Below are 16,374 nucleotides of genomic sequence, written 5' to 3' on the forward strand. Positions count from 1 at the left end.
CAATGTTTAATAGTAAGTTGCCTTTTGTCCCAGATTTTGATTTGGTTTTAGGGGTGAGTTACTGAATTGAATTTCTTTGGATCTAAAGAAAGCACAATCTTGACAATATTTTAAAAGTGGATCTCCAAAATGACAATGATAGCCAAGAGTGAGTGTTGACTAAAACTACTGAAAATCAACTTCTTTGAGCATGGTGGTCTCAGAAGGCAGCCCAGGGGAGGGGCTGGGCAGATACACACACTGGGAGGAAGAACATCCCACCACTTCTCTTCTTCAGGACTATGTTGACAAGGCAGCAGTACTTAATCACGATACCTCTGCCATCCTCCACTGCCCACTTTGGGTTCGAGCTATGCCCCTTTTGGTATTACTCAGTTCATTTTAATGGAGGTGACATGTGTCTCCCCAAGAAGTGTCATTAATTTTCCTACCATGTAAGATATTTTTTCTTGCTCTTATAATTCACCATAATCTAATTATATTTTAAAAGGGGGAATGGTTGCGTTTATATGAAGACATATATTTTTTAAATTATTTTTCATATTGTTAAACTATTATCATCTTTTACATTATTCTTATTATTTAAAAACAGAATAGGCAATTATATCTGATTTGTTAGATGGAAATTTACATTCTATCTGGATCCAGTATAGAACTTTATCTAACTCAGCATTACTTCAGTGTCACCCATCTGGGGTGTTCTAACAAGATGTATCTGAGGGCAAAGCTGATTTTGTTAAATAACAAGTTTCACGTACACTTATGCATTTTGAGAATGAAACAAAAACATCATATGTTTCTTGTTGGTAAATTAGGAAACTTAAATGGTCTTCAGCTCAAGAAGTAAGAGAAGAATTTTCATTTGCATTTAGAGCTTTAAAAATTACATTGATAGAGAACGTGTATACTTACCACTTCTTAATTTTGTCAATCATTGTTCACTTGATCAGTGTTTTATTTTAATGACATTCATTAAAACTCATTTCCTTATTCAAAGGAAAGAAGACCTCAATGGGCTTATTAAAGAGAATCCTGAAACAAATAAAAATATCAAGGGGTAAGTAATTTAAAGTTTTTTATTTCTCCTTTGGCATTTATAAACACATTGGAATTCTGAGTGCTTGCATTCAGGAGAGCAAATTGAAATTCAAACCAAACTGAACTCTTTTTTTCCACATACGTCATATTAAGCAATTCTATATGAGTGATACACAGAGTGACCTCTTGTGTTTTATTCTCAGGTGACATTTGCTATAAGGTAGATTTTGAGAAATTAAATGAGAATTTGACTACCCTCCTCTACTATTTATTTCTTTGTGTGTAAGTGTATGTGTGTGTGTGTGTGTGTGAGTCTGTATGTGTATGTGCATGTGTAAATAGTGTGTTACGTATAAATGTGTGTATATATTAGTGTATATGTATAAGTGTGTTGGTATAAGTGTATGTGTGTGTATTAATCAGGGTTCTCCAGAGAAACAGAACAATAGAATAGAGAGAGAGAGAGAGAGAGAGATTTATTATAAGGAATTGGCACATGCCCTTCTGGAGGCTGAGAAGTCTCAAGACCCATCGTTGGCAAGCTGGAGACCCAAGAGAGACAATAGTAGTTCCAGTTCAAGTTTGAAGGCCTGAGGACCAAGAGAGCCCATGGTTAAGTTCCAGTCCAAGGGCAAGAGAACAAGGTCTTAGGTCAAGCAGTCAGGCAGGCAAAGTCTCTTCTTAACTCAGCATTTGGTTCTATTCAGTCTTTCAGCTGCTTGGCTATGGCCCACCCATGTTAAGGACGGCCATCTGCTTTACTCAGTCTACAGATTCACATGTTAATCTCATCCCAAAACACCCACAGACACACCTGGAATAATATTTGACCAAATATCTGGGCACTCTGTGGCCCAGTCAAACTGACACATGAAATTAACCATCACAATGCATATATATATATATATATATATATATATAAACGTATGTGTGTATGTATAAGTAGTGTGTGTGTATGTTTGCATAAATAGCATATATAAACAAGTCTATGTCTGTGGGAGTGTAAGTAGTGTGTGTGGATGTGTTTATGTACAAACTGTGTGTGTACATGTGTACTGTGTTTGTGTGTAGTGTGGGTATGTGTATATAGTGCAGTGTATGTTTAAAGATGAAGAGCTTAACAAAGTGTACCTTGTAAACGAATTACCCTACCCATGAATTGTCAAGTAAATCTGGAAAGCTTATGTCCTCTTGCTTCTTTTTTTATTTTTTAAAAAACAGATGGAACATATCTGAAACTGAGCTTGTTGATGTGTTGCTGAAAAGTATACCAAATAATTCCATGTGGTTTCTTTTGAACTCCTTTCCATTCCATTCACTCAGTACGTGTTATTATGCATTGATTCTAAAATGTGTCACTGATGCCTGCAGGCCCTGTTAGCAGAGCCTGGCTGGCTGAAAGCTGGTGTGTGCTGTCAGGCCGTCCTGTTCTCAGCAGCAGTGTGGTTGCAGGCCCAGTGACCCTATGAGTTGCAGACGTGTACAGTTTTGCAACCGACAGACTGAGAAGAGAGCACTGACTTCCTTGGTTACCTGGGTATTTCAGGGAGGTAACTTGAGGTTGGGAGCAGGGAGTCTAAAAGACCCGGGTTCAAATTCTGGCTCTGTCACTTGCTAGCTGTGTCCCCATGCTTCAGTTTACTCATCTACAAAATAGGGATCATAATACTGTCATGCCTGGCACATAGTAGATACAAATAGTTTTAGCAATGATAAAGATTCACGTGAATTGTGTTTTCTTAATAATTTAGATTCTGTTCAAATATTTAACTTACTTTGACTGTCCAAGAAAAATTCATGTTTTTCCTTTCTAATTTTTATTAAAAAGAGTATTTCAAATCATCACCTATTGTTTTTCATAGGTTGGGGTGTGCGTGTGTGTGCCTATGTATACACATGTGTAGACACACGTGCAAATGCGTGCATTCATGTGTGTATGCTTGTGTGTGCATTCATGCGTGTATGCCTACATGTGTGAGTGCATACGGGTGTGTGTCTGTGCAAACAAGTGAAAATGTGTGTTTGATTGTGTACATGTGTACACATGCTTGTGTGTGCCTAAATATATGTGTGAGTATATACGTGTGCTTTTGTGTGTATATGAGTACCTATGTTCATGGTTGTGTATGTGTGTGCTTCCTGGGACCTTTTAGGGACAGTAGTCATCTTTTTTTTTTTCCTTTACCAAGCATAATTAAATTCTGTAGATCTCTTAAAAGTAAAATAAGATCGTCTCCCTCCCTTATAAAAAACTTTCAATGTTCTCTTATTTCAAGTAGAATAAAGTTCTAAACTTTAGCGATGGCCTTTCACATGTTCAGTAAAGTCCAACCAAACTGATCTTTTTTCTATTCCAGGCTCACTTCTGCCTTAACACTTCTGTGTATGCTATTCCCACTTTGGGAAGCTCTATTCCCATATTGTCACCTTCTCAAAGAGATCGTTTCTGACCATTGAATATAATTAAGTCACCACCCCCTCCTTCAACCCCAGCATTGCAGGCACCAGGCACTCTTTTTTACTTTCTTCATAGCATATATTATTATCTGGAAATGTGGCATTCATTTACACGTTTGACTGCATATTGCCTGCCACTCATCAAGTTAGAATGGAAGCTTCTTGAGGGCTAAGCCTGTCTGTATTGTTCACAGCTATCCCATAACTTGGGGCCCATAGTAGGCTTTCCATAACTATTTGTGGATAGAAAGAATGCATAAATATTGAAGACGTATGCACTATGAGGCATTGCTTCCCACAGTTGAGCTCAAAATATTATTTTACATTACTACATTAAATAGCACACTCTTCTTTATTGACTATATGAACTTTAAAATTTAGGAAACCTTATACTGATATGTGCCCTATTTAATATATTTAAAGAGATCAAGGTCTTGACAACACAACCAATACAAATATTACAAGGGAGGAGTTGCAGTGCTTAATGTTATGGAGTTTCTTTTTGAGTACTCAAATCTAGAAGCAGAATCCTGGGAATTTTTTTTCTCAGTCACTAGCATTCAAATTCCACATATTTCATTCAGGCAACAAGGGGTTAAAAAAATCAGCAAAGGGTATTGGTGTAGAATGGTTGTCTCTTTCAGGGTTAATAATTTCATTATTTGCATGAAAAAGGATCAAATTTTTTATTGCTGCTTTTAGCAGGGATGTACACATTCTCAGACATCTGCATACAAGTAAAAACTTGAGTCAACGTCTAGCTGCTTCCAAATATCTATACCTTTGATGTTGCACTGATGCAACCTCAGAGATTTCATGATCAATCTTAGCAGGGCCACAGGGCATGGGGATCCAGAGTGTAAAAGTGCCTTCTGTGGACGTTCTTTACCCATGTGGTATCCTCTGTAGATCAGAGGCACTTTGGCTGGCACTGTGAATATGGAAAACACATGTAGAAGCAATAGGAAAAGCAAAATTCCATTAAAATCAGAAGCAGATATACTAAAGGGTAATCATAAATTACTGACGTGTTTTCACTGACTACACGGAGTTTTATATTATAGTAAATATAGCTTACATTTCAGAACTTTATAGATTTTAATCTTCCTATTATTTATTGCCAACACAACTAGTCAAAATTTGTAGTTTTAACACACAGTTATAAGTACCAGCAGCAGATACCAGATTTGTATATCGTGGACTTTAACAAATTGGTATACTTATCTAAATCCAGTGTTTAAATAGAAAATCTGCTAATGAATGTCAATTTTACAAAACTTCTCCAAAGTTCAGAAGTTCCACAGCATGTTGGAAGTTGATAGGTAGAGTTGTGTCTTGTGGAATGTTCCATGAAATGTGTATACAGACTATTACAAAATATGTTTAGTGCACCTGGAAAAGGCTAAGAGCATAGCATTCAATGAATCAAAATAGAGTCCTAGTTCAGTATTTGCTAGTGGCCCTAATGGCTCCAAGATTAAAATATTGTCTCACTGAGTCTCAATGTGTTTCAGAGATATATAAATCCCTACATACTTCTGCGTACCTTTAACAATCTTCAGCTCTTTGGCATGATCTCAGTGAGTGTTTATACTGTTCCTGAGTTTTAATGAATAGTTTTATCATCTTGGTTCTAGTCTATCATTAACCTCATCACGTTTTCTATGCTTTTAAGGGGCCAGAGCCTTGACAATCTCATCAAAGTGACCCCTGAAGTGAACAGAAGTAACCCAGGGTGAGGATTATATCATATCTTTCTTCCTTCCCATCAATTTGTGCATCAAATTCTGCATCAGTTTGTGGCTCTCATTAGAGAAGCTATGCTGGAAAATCTGTGGAGTCAGAAAGTCTGAGTTCCATTACTTACTGGCTGGGTGCCTTGGAGCAAGTCCCTCGAACACTGAGCTGAGGCTTCTTTAGTTATAAAATGAGGATCATAATGTCTGTTCCACCTTTGTCATTTGATTATTAAGGATCAAGTGCAATAATGGATATAAAATCCCTTTAACGCAAGAAGGCACTACAAATGGAAATTATTAACAAAATATAGTTTAATTATACCTATAGGATTATGTAGAATACTGAAAGGGGCTGGCCAGGTGAGAGTTTTTGGCAAATAGTTCCAGAATTGATCTTTTTAACTCAATCTTGCCCTAATTTTAATGGTTTTATTTTGACTGTAAATGGGAAACTGAGCTAGTATACCAATGATTTGTATGGAGGTCAAAATTTTTACTCTTTTTTTTTTTTTTTTTTTTTGTGCTACGCGGGCCTCTCACTGTTGTGGCCTCTCCCATTGCGGAGCACAGGCTCCGGAAGCGCAGGCCCAGCGGCCGTGGCTCACGGGCCCAGCCGCTCCACAGTACGTGGGATCCTCCCGGACTGGGGCACAAACCCGTGTCCCCTGCATCGGCAGGCGGACTCTCAACCACTGCGCCACCAGGGAAGCCCAAAAATGTTTACTCTTTTAAATGAAGGGCATAGACTGGCATTGATTTCTCTCAAAACCTAATCACAAAATTCATCTTGAGTACATATATCCTTCAAAGTACTTAGTTGACTTAATTCCATTTTTACTTATTATGTTTTTGTTTGCTCTTTTGTTTAAAGTTCCAAAGACCTCAGTAACCTCATCAAAGTGAACCCAAGAACAGGAAAAAGTGTGCAAGGGCAAGATTGAATACACACCTCTTTTTTTGTTTCACATTAACCAATGCTTAAAAACGTTATTAAATCATCATTTCAGCAGACTGACACTGCTATAGTATCAATGGTAGTTCAAGAAAAACCATGGAACCCCCATGACCTTTTTTGGGTTTTGTTTGTTTGTTTTGCGGTACGCGGGCCTCTCACTGTTGTGGCCTCTCGCGTTGCGGAGCACAGGCTCCGGACGCGCACGTTCCGCGGCCACGGCTCACGGGCCCAGCCACTCCGTGGCATGTGGGATCCTCCCGGACCGGGGCACGAACCCGTGTCCCCTGCATCGGCAGGCGGACTCTCAACCACTGCGCCACCAGGGAAGCCCTGCTTATTAATTTTTTAACACTATTTCATTGGACTGATCTGAGGATTAAATCATATAAATCACGTAAATCACTTAGAACAGTGCCTGGCACATCATGAATTTTCTGAAACCATTAATTATTGTTTGTTATTTCTATGCAGTTATAGTTAGGTCCAAATATATATTTTCAGAGTCAACACTGAAAAACTCCAACCCCTTGAGATGATCTCTATTTTAATAAACATTTTATAGTAAAATATTTCTATAATAAAAATGTTTCTCCATTTTAATAAATATTTGAAACCACTTGATGTAAGTTGACCATTTCTCTGATCATTTCTTCCATGTTTTAAAGGGGCCAAAGTCTTGACAATCTCATCAAAGTGGCTCCAGAAATAAACAGAACTAACCAAGGGTAAGGTTTATGGAACTTCTTTCTCCATTTCCTTCTATTCAACCTCGAAAATATGATAAAACTCATTGTCCCATCACAGAGACAGCCAATAATGGGACCCAAAATCAATACCTCTATGTCAGAAACCTAGTCTTCAAGTCCTTATTCAGGGCTCCCTGGTTGTGGATATTTGTGGAGGAATTCCTTAAAATATGGGAATAATCTCTTATCAGTGTGGGATTTGTGTTCCATGTTTGGGATTTCCTCAAAATGAATCGAGTTTCCTCCTGGGATGAAGTATCTTCCCCATACAATTTCTTAGACATAAGCAGCCTAAGAGAAGGTCTTCATGTGAAGAAAATTCTCCTTCCTTTATCCTTCATCATTTTTTGCCTCTTCTCTTATGTTTACACTCAAACAATTCCTAAAGTTGGGAGGTTATTTTTTAAAATTATACTTAGTTTATTGAAATAATAAAGAATACAAAGAATGACATTTGTCTTTTATAGAGAGAATTTTCTTTAAGGTACATCATGTTGAGTAAACAGAGATGTAAAAAAAATCACGAATCTATAAATATATATTGTTATGCTAGTTTGAATGCGAGTTAAATATAAAAGATACCAAGGTATATATTTCCTTTCTGACAGATATTCTATCTTACTTGGTGTATAGGAATTCTATTTTTACAGTAGGTAGATATCATATAAAGTTTATTAGACTAGATCAGGAGTCAGAAACTTTTGCTTAAAGAGCTAGGTAGTAAATATTTCAGGTTTGGGGGACCAAAACAGTCTCTATTTTAACTAGTCAACTAGCAACCATTGATAATACATTGTAAAGGAATGGGCATGGCTGTGTTCCAATAAAACTTTACTTATATAACAAGACTACAGGCTGAATTTAGCCTGAGGACCATAGTTTGCTGACTCCTGGACTAAACAGTATTTCATGTGGGTGAGTGAAGAGGATCAACTCTGAATGTACTTGGAACAGCTTCTGAAACAAAGCCTCCCTTGCATATCTTGTTTTATTCACTTTATGGTTGGACCAAAGATTTTATCATTCTTTTATCTGATTATTTAGTGCTAAATTGTCCTTAGATTTTGTTCACTAAATAAGAACATAACGCATTGCCACTGTCTGAGGGTCAGGTACTGAATCCAGAGACCATGTAATACTTCATGTTACAGATAAAAGAGTCAATGAAAGACAGCTATCCCTTGTCCCTCTTCCCAGATGACTTAGTTTGTAAAGTGAAGATGGCCTTAATGATATGACCTTTCCCGTGCAGTGTGCGAGCCTCGTTTCAGTCCCCACCCTCTGCCATGTATTGCATTAGGTCATGTGTCCATCTCTTCTACTTGGTAGTGAAATTTTTGAGTTCAGAGAATACTTATTATCTGTATAATCTTGGACACATAGTTTAAACTCCTTTAAGCCTCAGCTTCTTTATCTGTAAAGTGGGGATTGTAAGAATTACCTTCTTCATGAATTACCAGAAAAATTATATGCTATCAAGCTTATGAAGCACTTATTCCTCAAGTACTTATTAGATATTATCTATTGGTATTATTATTACTGTTACTGTTTTTCTTCATTGTTGGATCCTCATTGCACCACTCAATGCCTAGTTCAAAGAAGATACCAAAGAAATTATCTGTTAGGTTGGATTTTATGAAATTGTGACATTCAATAATTTTTGATCCACAAGAGGACAATTTCATATAGTTCAATATAATAGAATGCAATAATTTACATGGAAGGATTTGTACATGATAAAATTAGTTTATAGGTTAATGCTAAAGATTAGTTCAGGGATATAAGCCTTTCCAGTCTTTTTTCTTTTCAGGATGTATAACAAATTGTCCAATAATAAGGTATATCAAATTAGGCATCTTGTTCAGGCCTTCTGGTGTTAGAGTTGGTATGAAGGCCCAGTACGATAACAGAAATGTCTCTTTAGAGCTATTATTGCCTATTTGTTTAGAATAAAAGCAAGTTATATAATCTGAAGTCTTCCTTGTTCTGACTCAGCATTGCATGAAGCATGATTCTGAACTGATTAATATCTTGGAGTAGCCTGAATGTTACATATTAATATTATGTATATTACCTCCATACCTTAGAATCAGGAAATAGCCTCTTTTTTAAAAAATCCCAGGTTTTTGTTTTGTTTTGTTTCGAGGGGAGGGAAGCAAGGAACACGTGCAAATGACCAACAGCTTAAATTTTTCTCTTGTTCATTACAATCTTCAAAAATATTCTTGGAAAACAAGGAGTTTACGAGCAATTTAAATTTGAGGTTGTCTTAAAAGAAATAAGAATAAAACTAAATTAAATTTTCATATATATGTAGTTGTGTAAGAAATGAATTGATAGTAGCCACCTGCTTTTACAGAGGACTAAAAAAAGAACTCAAGATGAAGTTTTGAATTAACAACAATCACTTGATTCAATATTAAGATTGAAAAAAAATGTACAAATTGTAATTGATTTGACTTGATTTTACCCCCTTATTGAAATTTACAACATTTTTTAGGAACCAGGATCTGAACCATCTTATCAAAGTGACTCCCTCAGCAAAAAAAAGGTAAGCTTATTAAGATTATTGAAGACTCATGAGCAAGTCTTCAATTTATGCCCCAGAATAAGATTGTTTGGCTAAGGACATTTGAAAGGGGACATGAAAAAAATGAGAACAAATTGATTTGTTGTGTGTAATAATGGTAGATAGATTTTTTCTTTTATTGTGTTGCTTCAATTTATTACGTTATAATATTGTTCAAATTGTAATACTGAAGCAAATTCTGTTTAATGACTATTTGAGAAATTCACTGGACACAACAGTAGCGTAAGTAGGTTATTACTGCAAGTTTATAGTAAATAAACTATAAGTTCATAAAACTGAATAAACCAAAGAATATTGGCTTTCTTCTCTTTCACAAACCCAAGGATTAATAAAAATTAAATGACTCTTCAGAAAATTGGTGACATAACATTCTAATACTTGATTAGAATATTTCTACATGATTTTGATTATACTCCTGTCTTCTTGAAAAGTTAAGACCCATCATTCACTGGAGCAAAAGTTAAGAAAAACGTGACAGAGTAACTCCAAGCTACCTCTCAAGATTATTATGATGATAATGTTGGTGAAAAGCATTGTGCAAATGTAAGGAATTATTGTGAATAGAGAGAGGAAGGATGTTAGCAGAAGGGAGCACGTGGTTTGGGGTCCAGCTATGGTTTCAATCCTAGTTCACTCTCAGTCATTTCTTAGGTATCTGGCCCAAAGAGGGTCTTAATTTCTATGAAACTCAATTTATTTATAAAGAGAGAATGGTAATATTTAACTCAGTTGTTTTGAGGATTTAAAAAAGATAACTAATATAACTAATATATATAAAGTAGACACTCGGTAAATTTATCACTTTTTGTCTAGGATCCCATGGAATGATTCACAAGCATCAGAAGAAACAATGCAAGCCATTGTTTCTGATTTCCAACTGAATTTGACCTTTTATTTTATTTTGTTTTAGCAGTGAACAAGATCTTGATGAACTTATTAACGTAAGCCCCAAAGCTGTCAAAAACACAGCCGGGTAAGAGAAGGATGTGATTTATTTACTTTGCTTTGTTTCTCCCTAACTAAGTACAATTTGAATATAAATGACTTGTAATCATTCTATGGGCAAACTGAATATAAATCTTGAAAAGTCATCACAATTTTTATATGTCCCTGAAAACTTAGATATCTATTTGCTAATAAAAAGAAAGGCAGCTCAAGTAAAGCAAATGAAGGGAGTGATTGGGGTAGAAACATAGCTAGTCTATGCCCTGTTCATGTTTTGTAGTATTGATGTTAATACCTTTGTCTCTGGATTTGGTTAAATTTATGAATGATAGCTAATTTTTTGAAAAGAGCTGGACACGTCATTAGTTGTAAGCAATACCATTCACCTTGTTTTCAGAGGGTGTTTTCTAGTAGTCGGTGGAAATTTTATGAGGTTCATTATTTCTTAGATGGTTTGCTGCTCGCAGCAAAGTAATGAATCTAAAATTTGATAATTCTTTAAGTAGTATCTGTAATGATGAAAATGAAATTCACTTTTTGTCTCTGGTTATATGAAGATTTTTATATCATTATACACTACTATTATATGTATGTACGTACATATTTATATATATATTTAAGAATGTTTTTATGATTTCACTTTTTTGAGTTTAACTGGTATGTACAAAAATTGCAAAATTTTGGAGATGGAAGGAAGGAACCTCAGAAAACTCATAGCCCAGTTACTATGAACACTTGCAAACCACTGTTCCAGTCAAACCTATTCTATTTACAGAAGAGGAAATTAAGACTCAGAAAGGTTAAGTGATGTGACCAGTGTCACAGAGAAAACTAGTGGAAGACGAATAGTAGTTCTGTGATCTGTTAGGCGGTGAATAATTACTGAGCACCTACTGGGTTTGAAGCTTACATCTAGGTATCATTAGGTGCACATTAGGTATAATTATAGGCCGTGGATGCCAAAAAGAGAATTCAGTAGACATACTCAATCTTATTAATAGCAAGCAATTATCATAGTTTAAAGCTAATTATGTATTGGGGGCAAAGAGATGGGACTCCAAGACAATAATAGGTTGTCAATTTAATATATTACATTTTGGGACGCTTATGTACTGCTTGCTGAATATAGAATGTATTGTCAGTGAGTTGCATTTAAAAAGAAAAGGAGACATGAAATAGCTAATAAACACGACAGGCAGTAAAATTCACATTCATAGATTCCTAGGGGTAGAAGATGTTAGAGATGGGCAGAGGCTTAGAGATGAACAAATCCAGTCTCCCAATTTTACAAATGAGAACACTGAAGTATTCGGGGCAAAAGTCTCATAATCTTCTGTGAGTTCTTCCAGCTCCCAGCCCAACTCCTGGTCTTTAAATCACAGCATGGAGACTTTGATCTTAAAATAGGTGAAAGTTGATTCAGTACCTCAGGAAATAGTGGAAACTATAAAGCTAGGACTTTTGCTCCTGCCATGGGACAGCCTGGAGATGTTCTCTACTACTTTCATAGGGTCACTTGAAATATTACTTCACAGTCTTTGAAGTGACAATGGCACAAATTTGTGCCAATGACCGCAAAACACTTTACAACTTTTGAACTACGTGAAAATAATAATAGCTAAATATTTCAATGTATCCCTATACCCTTAAAGCAAAATAAATGAAAGCAGTAACTTGAGTAGGAAAAATGTTACATTTTTCCTGGATAAAATTTAGATATAAGATTCCTGTGTTTGTAGGATCCAGGGTCTGAAAAAAGCGTCTGTAAGTTTTCAATTCATTAAGTTGCATGATGCTATCAGTCAAGGCAATTCAGGACTATTACTGAGATCCTTGCTTTATTGACCCAAGGTGTCGTCTTTTTAAGAGAAGTGGTAAAACATAGCACGCGTTTATATATATGTTTTCTAAGCTAGTGTTTCTCAAATTGTGGGTCACATCCCATTAAATGGTCTTGTAATTAATTTAGTGAGCGGCAGTCAGCATTTTTTCCCGGTTAGCTAGAGTGAAGTAGAGCAGAAAACATGAGAGTTCTTACGTAGTGGGTGTCTTATTTTGTGAAATTTATGTTTTATTATGTGTGTGTGTCTGTCTGTCTGACTGAAAACAGAAAGTATTGGGCTGTGATGTAAATTGTATTTTTTTAATGAGCTCTATGATGTAGTAGTTTGAATAGCACAGTTCTAAGGTTTGGAATGAACCAAGTTTTCTGTACTGAGCAGAACAGTAAAAACGGGAGTTCTCATGTTTGTGTTTGCATTTTTTTTATGCAGCTTACTCCTAATTATGCTGGTTGGTGAATATTATATGTAGTTACACTAAAATATTGTGATTGATTTTATGTATTAAAAGGTTGTGGACTTTGACATATTATTTCCTCTACAAAGTTTTATTTTTTGTACTTTTTTTCTTTTAATGTATGAAATTATCCTCATTTTAAAGATCGTCTTTCAGGCACAATTTAACTTTATAACAGGTTTTTGTAATCAATTTATACAAGAAAATTTTATTTTGGATAGTTGTCATATGTTTATCATTTCTTTGATAGTGTTTGTAGATACCAGTTGATTATCTTTAATTGATAATATTACTATTGAAGATAATTCAAAACAGTAAACATTCATTTAGGGGCTTTCTGTCTACTGTGGAGTTCTGAGAACAAGGATGAAGAGATCAAACTCAGTGAAGCCATGAGCTGGGAAGCAAATTCTATGGAAAGGCTTAGGGGTTGGGGAAGGAAATGCAGACCTTTTTCTCAGACTTTGATGACTAACCTCTAAGTGGCTCTCCTTCAGTTCCTAACCTTGCATCAGTCTTTTTGAAGAGTAAACCATACTTTATTTTTATATAAGGGAAAAGGACTTTTGGGGGGAAGAAGGTACAGGCAGGTAGCTGCCAAAATTTACTGAAAGCAGGTGTTATCAATCCCAAGATTTCTTGCTACTGTGGGCTCTTCTGTGAATAAATATTATAAAGCAGTTTAGAGGAACACGTTGAAAAATCACTACTTTCCAGCCCTTAGAAGCAAAGTATTATACAGAGGCAATGAGTGATAGCAAACCAGGTGGGAGGAAATACTGTTCTCCGACTGAGGAAAGAAACTGATAGGGTTTCAACTAGGAAGTGGACAGTTATCAGAGTATGTCCCTAATTTACCATGATTTCAGCTTTTTAAGTCATGGTAGAGGAAAGAAAAGTCACCATTTTGATGGATTACTGGAACTCTCTTTGCCAAGACTTATGTTAAGTATAATCCTAGTTTGGGAGTTTCTTATTTTTTTAAAAAATGGTATATTTAGCTGGTGAATATGATTTTTAAAATATCAAGGACCTTAGAATCAGTTTGTATCGTCATACTGTTAAAACATTCCAGAGTAAAAGTGGTCAATCATGAGATGTTTGCTGTGAACTCTGAGTTAGTGTGCCCTTGTAGATGGGCTCTGACAATAAGTGTGTGAAGTCAGAGTAATTCTTCTCCTGATCCAACATAATTAGTCCTCCCTGGATTGGTTTGATAATTTATTTCAAGGGGGTTCTATGCCAAACCAATATGTCTTATACTAAATGATAAACTAGCTAATCCCTTCTTCCAATTCCAGCCACCTTAAACCTGTATTATCTCTAACACAAGCTGCTTTAATTTTTTTTTCCATTTGAAGAAATCAAGATCTTGATAAGCTCATCAAAGTGAATCCTGAAACTCTCTCCAACAACCAAAGGTAATAGAACTGTATTAATTTTTGTGCTTTGGGTAGGAAGAATGTTTTGTTTTACAATTATTTCAAGCACATTTATAACCTTAATGATCTTACCAAAAGAATTTATTTATAATTAACCTGCTTGCTTTTTATTTTTCTTTTTAAAGAAACCAGGATCTCAATAACCTCATCAAAGTGAATCCTGAAGTAATCAGAAGCAATCAAAGGTAATCAAATAAAAACAGTCATTTCACATTCTCATGTCTGTTGCCCCTGAGTGGAGTAGATTTATTATATGGCTTTATAGACCTAGCACAAACAAAACAACCTATCACTAATTGGAGTTTATTTTTTTCTCTTTTGAACAGCCAAGCTTTGGACAATCTTATTGAAGTGAAACCTTCACCTCTCAGAAATACTAAGCGGTAAATGACTTTGCCTAACTATCTTGACATGCATTTAAAAAAGAACCCAAGGTTCTAGGTTAGGAATTTCCTTTCTTGCTCGCTTTCTTGCTTTCTTTCTTCTCTTTTTCTAAAAGAAGGCTTTCGTTTTTCTTGAGTGTTCAAATGAGCACACATTTATAACCCATGTGTTTCCTGTCCGCCGAGAATATGCTACACTCTTCTGGAACCAATTGCACTCTTTTGGACTCAGTTTTGTACTTCTAATTTTCACGAAGACAAGTTAGGGTTTGTTGCCTATAGGAGATAGAGTATCAGGACTGATATGAAAAATGAGTGAAATTAAATAAGAGGAAAACATATTTTGGAGAAGCTGGACCAAATCGGTGGTTTACACAGATGCCTACAGAGCATTGGAGCATTGGAAAGGATATTCAGTCTTCAAAATTACAGATCCACAGCTCATGTGGGCTCACAAAATATTCCAGCAGATTTTAACCTTGAACTTCCATTTTGAGTTTTGTAAATATCTTATAATTCACTATCTTTATGTCATATCTTTCACCAAAAGAGCTTATTGATAGTGCACCAGAGTGCGTTGTATGAGAAGCCCAGATTGTTCTGCTGACCTGAAATTTTGCCATAATAAATATATAGCTGGGAATTAAAGTCTCAAAATTCTGGGGTGAAGAAAGCAAATTAACATATGGAAAAGTGCTTTGAAGCCACAGGGAGAAAGAGGATAGTGTGACATGCTCATCGGCCTAAATCTTATGGCTTTTTGTTTTCTACATTAGTGGTTTTTTTTTTTTTTTTGGAGTATAATTGCTTTACAATGTTGTGTTAGTTTCTGCTGTACAATGAAGTGAGTCAGCTGTCTGTATACCTATATCCCTTCCCTCTTGGACCTCCCTCCCACCCCTCCCCCCCCATCCCACCCATGTAGGTTGTCACAGAGAACCGAGCTGAGCTTCCTGTGCTTTATAGCATGCTCCCACTAGCTATCTGTTTTACACATGGGAGTGTATATATGTCAATCCTAGTGTTTTAATTTGCCTTTTCTGTTTGTGTGTTTTTATCACAAGGTGTTGGGGTGTCTGAGGTAGGAAGGTACCAAGGCAATTGAAGAGCAATTGCTAATTAGAGAGCAGTATTTATTGAACACCTCTGGTGTGCCTGGCAATTTATATACATTTAATCCTCACAACAACCAGCCCCATGAGAAATATATTCACGCATGCTATTCTATAGAAGAAGAAACTATAGCTCAAAGATATAAAATAAACTTTTCTCAAGAAAGAAAACACATCCTGGATCTAAACCCAAGTCCTTCTGATGTCACTACTGGAAGAACAAAAGATCGGGAGCAAAAAACCCTCAGATTTACCCCTTCTTTCTGTCCTTTATTCTCCTAACAGTCCCTTCCTTTCTAATTCCCCTCCCACCCCTGCAGTTAAAGGACTACAATTAGATACACTTTTTTTCTAGAAAATTATTGTGGAAATGACAGAGAGGAGAGGAAGATTTGTCTTATAGAGATTTTCTAATAACTGAAACAATAGCAGACTTTTGGTGCCGACCTTGCCACTGGTAAGCGTATGGAAATATCTTTGATAAGTAGAAGCATTTCTTCAGAGTGTACTGGTAGGGGCAGATTTTTATTTTTATTAGTAACAGTTTTAGGAGGTTCCTAACCCATGTTGGAAGTGGTTAGGTTTAACAAGTACGTATGGAATAACTAACAGTGGCTACTGTAGCCAACTTCTCCCTTAGCGGCTGTTTCCATAAACTGTAGCGCCCTC

General features: G+C 35.9%; 1 protein-coding gene across 5 annotated transcripts in view; it reads left to right on the top strand.

Moving 5' to 3' along the window:
- SCEL (sciellin) overlaps positions 1-16,374 on the top strand; it is a 326,999-nt gene that overhangs the window by 278,000 nt on the left and 32,625 nt on the right. For all 5 annotated transcript variants that reach the window (XM_060288050.2, XM_060288051.2, XM_060288049.2 and 2 more), the window contains 8 exons: positions 998-1,057; positions 5,171-5,230; positions 6,855-6,914; positions 9,436-9,486; positions 10,436-10,498; positions 14,130-14,189; positions 14,336-14,395; positions 14,537-14,593. In XM_060288050.2, the coding sequence (XP_060144033.1) occupies positions 998-1,057; positions 5,171-5,230; positions 6,855-6,914; positions 9,436-9,486; positions 10,436-10,498; positions 14,130-14,189; positions 14,336-14,395; positions 14,537-14,593 (471 nt within the window). The remainder of the gene's footprint in view (positions 1-997; positions 1,058-5,170; positions 5,231-6,854; positions 6,915-9,435; positions 9,487-10,435; positions 10,499-14,129; positions 14,190-14,335; positions 14,396-14,536; positions 14,594-16,374) is intronic.

This window comes from Globicephala melas, chromosome 18 (genome assembly GCF_963455315.2).
Source record: "Globicephala melas chromosome 18, mGloMel1.2, whole genome shotgun sequence".
NCBI classification, from domain to species: Eukaryota; Metazoa; Chordata; class Mammalia; order Artiodactyla; family Delphinidae; genus Globicephala; species Globicephala melas.